Source organism: Trichechus manatus, unplaced genomic scaffold (genome assembly GCF_000243295.1).
Source record: "Trichechus manatus latirostris isolate Lorelei unplaced genomic scaffold, TriManLat1.0 scaffold00045, whole genome shotgun sequence".
Lineage (NCBI taxonomy): Eukaryota > Metazoa > Chordata > Mammalia > Sirenia > Trichechidae > Trichechus > Trichechus manatus.
Window position 1 is genome coordinate 2,503,566 of NW_004443981.1, and position 2,886 is coordinate 2,506,451.

General features: G+C 43.0%; 1 protein-coding gene across 1 annotated transcript in view; it reads left to right on the forward strand.

Moving 5' to 3' along the window:
• Nucleotides 1–2,886, forward strand: part of TDP1 (tyrosyl-DNA phosphodiesterase 1) — a 74,689-nt gene that overhangs the window by 11,330 nt on the left and 60,473 nt on the right. Inside the window, exon 5 of the mRNA XM_023731654.1 lies at nucleotides 639–673. Within this exon, the coding sequence (XP_023587422.1) occupies nucleotides 639–673 (35 nt within the window). The remainder of the gene's footprint in view (nucleotides 1–638; nucleotides 674–2,886) is intronic.

Here is a 2,886-nt window from a genome sequence, read left to right on the forward strand (position 1 = left end):
TCTTGGATGGTGGTATATTGACCGAGGTTATACTATACTGGATGTTAGATAAAACAATTTTTTTACTTCTCCGCTCACCCCCTATTTGTAAAGGTGTCATTTTGTAATTTAATATATATCTTTTGGATTTAATATATCTTTTTATTTTCAACACTGGCTATGTTATCAACATAAGGAAACTCTTCTTTAACATTAACAGGTTTTATGTTGCCACCACGTTCGTCGTTGTTTTTAACTGTGCTCTGGGAATTTTTGTGGCTGTTGATCTCTATATAAGCCAAAGATCTAATTTTAAAACTTTGAATAGAGCCTCATTGGTTTTGTTAGTTTTTTTGACAACTAAAGAAATTAGGCTTCTCATTCCTAATTACTGTAATTAAAAAATGCAGTCTGTATTGAATCATTCTGGGTAACTTAAAAAAAAAAAAAAAAAAATTTGTTTTTTTTTTTCCAAAACCCTCCTGAGTGGATGCTGTTCAAAAGGCCATCTTGTCGTTCAAGGGCTCGTTCACTAGAGGGCAGTAAAAAGTTAAAGAAAAAAGTTGGCCCGACCTTTTCCAATTTAATTTTCAGTAGATAGGGCTATTACTAGTTGAGATTTAAAAAAGAAATAAATGGCATCTTCTTTTTCATCCTAGGCAAAGTTGGATATTGCATTTGGAACACACCACACGTAAGCAATTTTTATGAAATGGGGGGAGGATATGGATATGGTTTTAATAGATCAAAAAGTGCCCTTAGAAGGACTAATGTGTGATAGTGTTGCTGGGGGGACATAAACTATTAGTAAGGAAGTAGATTAAGTTGCTTTCTAACAGCTTAAGACAAAATACTGGGACTCCGGCTCTCAGCGTGAACGTCTGAATCCACAACTCCGCGGTTTCTACCTCTGTTTAGAACATTCCTTATACCTGACTTGGGGGATATATTGCAGCTATGTGGTCCTTGTGGTTAATGATTGCATGCGTGCCTCTCAAGTCAGGTGCCTGTGGATTCCACTACTTTACACAGTCCTGTGATTTTTTTTTTTTTATAAGATTCCTGAGTCACATTAAATAGAAATATCAGTAGATCAGCTACCTGCTGTGACTGAAAAAATACTATTTTACAAAAGGTTGTCCACTTGAGAAGCTGATTGCAATGCAGTGAATTACTTAATATGGCCCTTTTAGTCATGCATGGCCTTGTGACTCCCAGAAAATGATTGTGCAGAACTATGCAAATACGGTGCTTATGGCCCAGCTAGGGGATTGAACAGCTTGCTAACAATGCTAATAAGGTGCATGGAACCCCTGTGGAGGGGGGATCATGCAAATAAGGTGTATGGAACCCTAACAAGGGGATTGGTTAGTTTTGCCATCTGCTAGGCTTAAACAGAGAGCCAATCACAGAGCAGAGAGGGGACCTCACTACCACAAGAAAGAAGAGCCAGGAATGGAGCATGTCCCTTAGACCCAGGGTCCATGCTCAGAGAACTTCCTAGACCCAGGACACAGAGCTGTAACACCGGAAACGGTGCAAGACGGCAAGAAGCAGCAGCAGAGAAATGGCGGCAGCAGAACCAGGAGACCAGTGCAAGAGGGCATGGTGAGCTTCCTATCCCATGGAGCAAGGCAGCCACAGTGGGTGTGCTGACCAATGGAGTGAGACAGCTGAGTGCCTTCATGCAGGAGCCTTCCTGGCAAAGTGGGGTGCCTCTTGGCACTTATCAGTGGAGCTAAAGAGCTTTGTAACACTTGCCCAAGCAGGGCAGAGTCTAGGCCTGAGTGGAGTCAGCTGCAGAAGGCCAAGAAGAGGACTGTCCTCAGGGGACCGAGAGGAGTCTGTCCTCAGGGGGCCAGGAGAAGCCTGTCCTTGGGACCAAGAGGAGCCCTGCACAGCCAAGAGGAGCTGAAAGAGCTGTCCTGCACTGAAGAAGGGAGACTTTGCCTACATGCTTCCTGATCCTGATCCCAAGTTGTAGCCTGTTGATCCTAATCTCAAATTATAACCTGTTACTTCCCTAATAAACCCCATGTTCTGGATTGAATTGTTTCCCCCCAAAATGTTTGTCTTCTTGACTAGGCCATGATTCCCAGTACTTTGTGGTTGTCCTCCATTTTGTGATCTGATGTATTTTATCCTATGTGTTGTAAATCCTCTATGATGTTAATGAGGTAGGATTAGAGGCAGTTATGTTAATGAGGCAGGACAGGATCCATAGGATTAGGTTATGTCTTGAGTCAATCTCTTTTGAGATGTAAAAGAGAGAAGCAAGCAGAGAGGGCAGGGACCTCCTAACACCAAGAAAGAAGCTCTGGGAGGGGAGCGCATCCTTTGGACCCAGGATCCCTGCGCTGAGGATCTCCTAGACCAGGGGAAGGTTGATGACAAGGAAATTCCCCTAGAACTGACAGAGCCAGAAAGCCCTCCCCTGGACCTGGCTCCCTGAATTCAAACTTCTAGCCTCCTGAACTGTCAGAGAATAAAGTTCTGTTTGTTAAAGCCATCCACTTGTGATATTACTCTTACAGCAGCAATAGATAACTAAGACACCCCATAATCATAAGTATAGTCTATGAGTTCTGTGTGGCCATTGTAATGAATTAATCAAACTCAGCAGAGAAGTAGAGAGTGCTTTGGGAGTGACATCTGGTGGCAGAATTGGTAAAAAGGTTGGAGGGTGGAGGTATATTTGACCTCCACCTCATAGGAATCTGCCTTGGGCTGTTGATGGTGATTCTTTTCCTGTCCTGAAGTTAGACGAGGTCAGATGCCCCCATGCCGTTTTTACACTGACGCCTGTCCCAGCCCAAGACATCTCAGAAATTTCTCTCTTAGAATGATTTTCTGAGAAGTCATAAAACACAGACAGGAAAAACTTTTCTGATACTTCCTACTTGACAC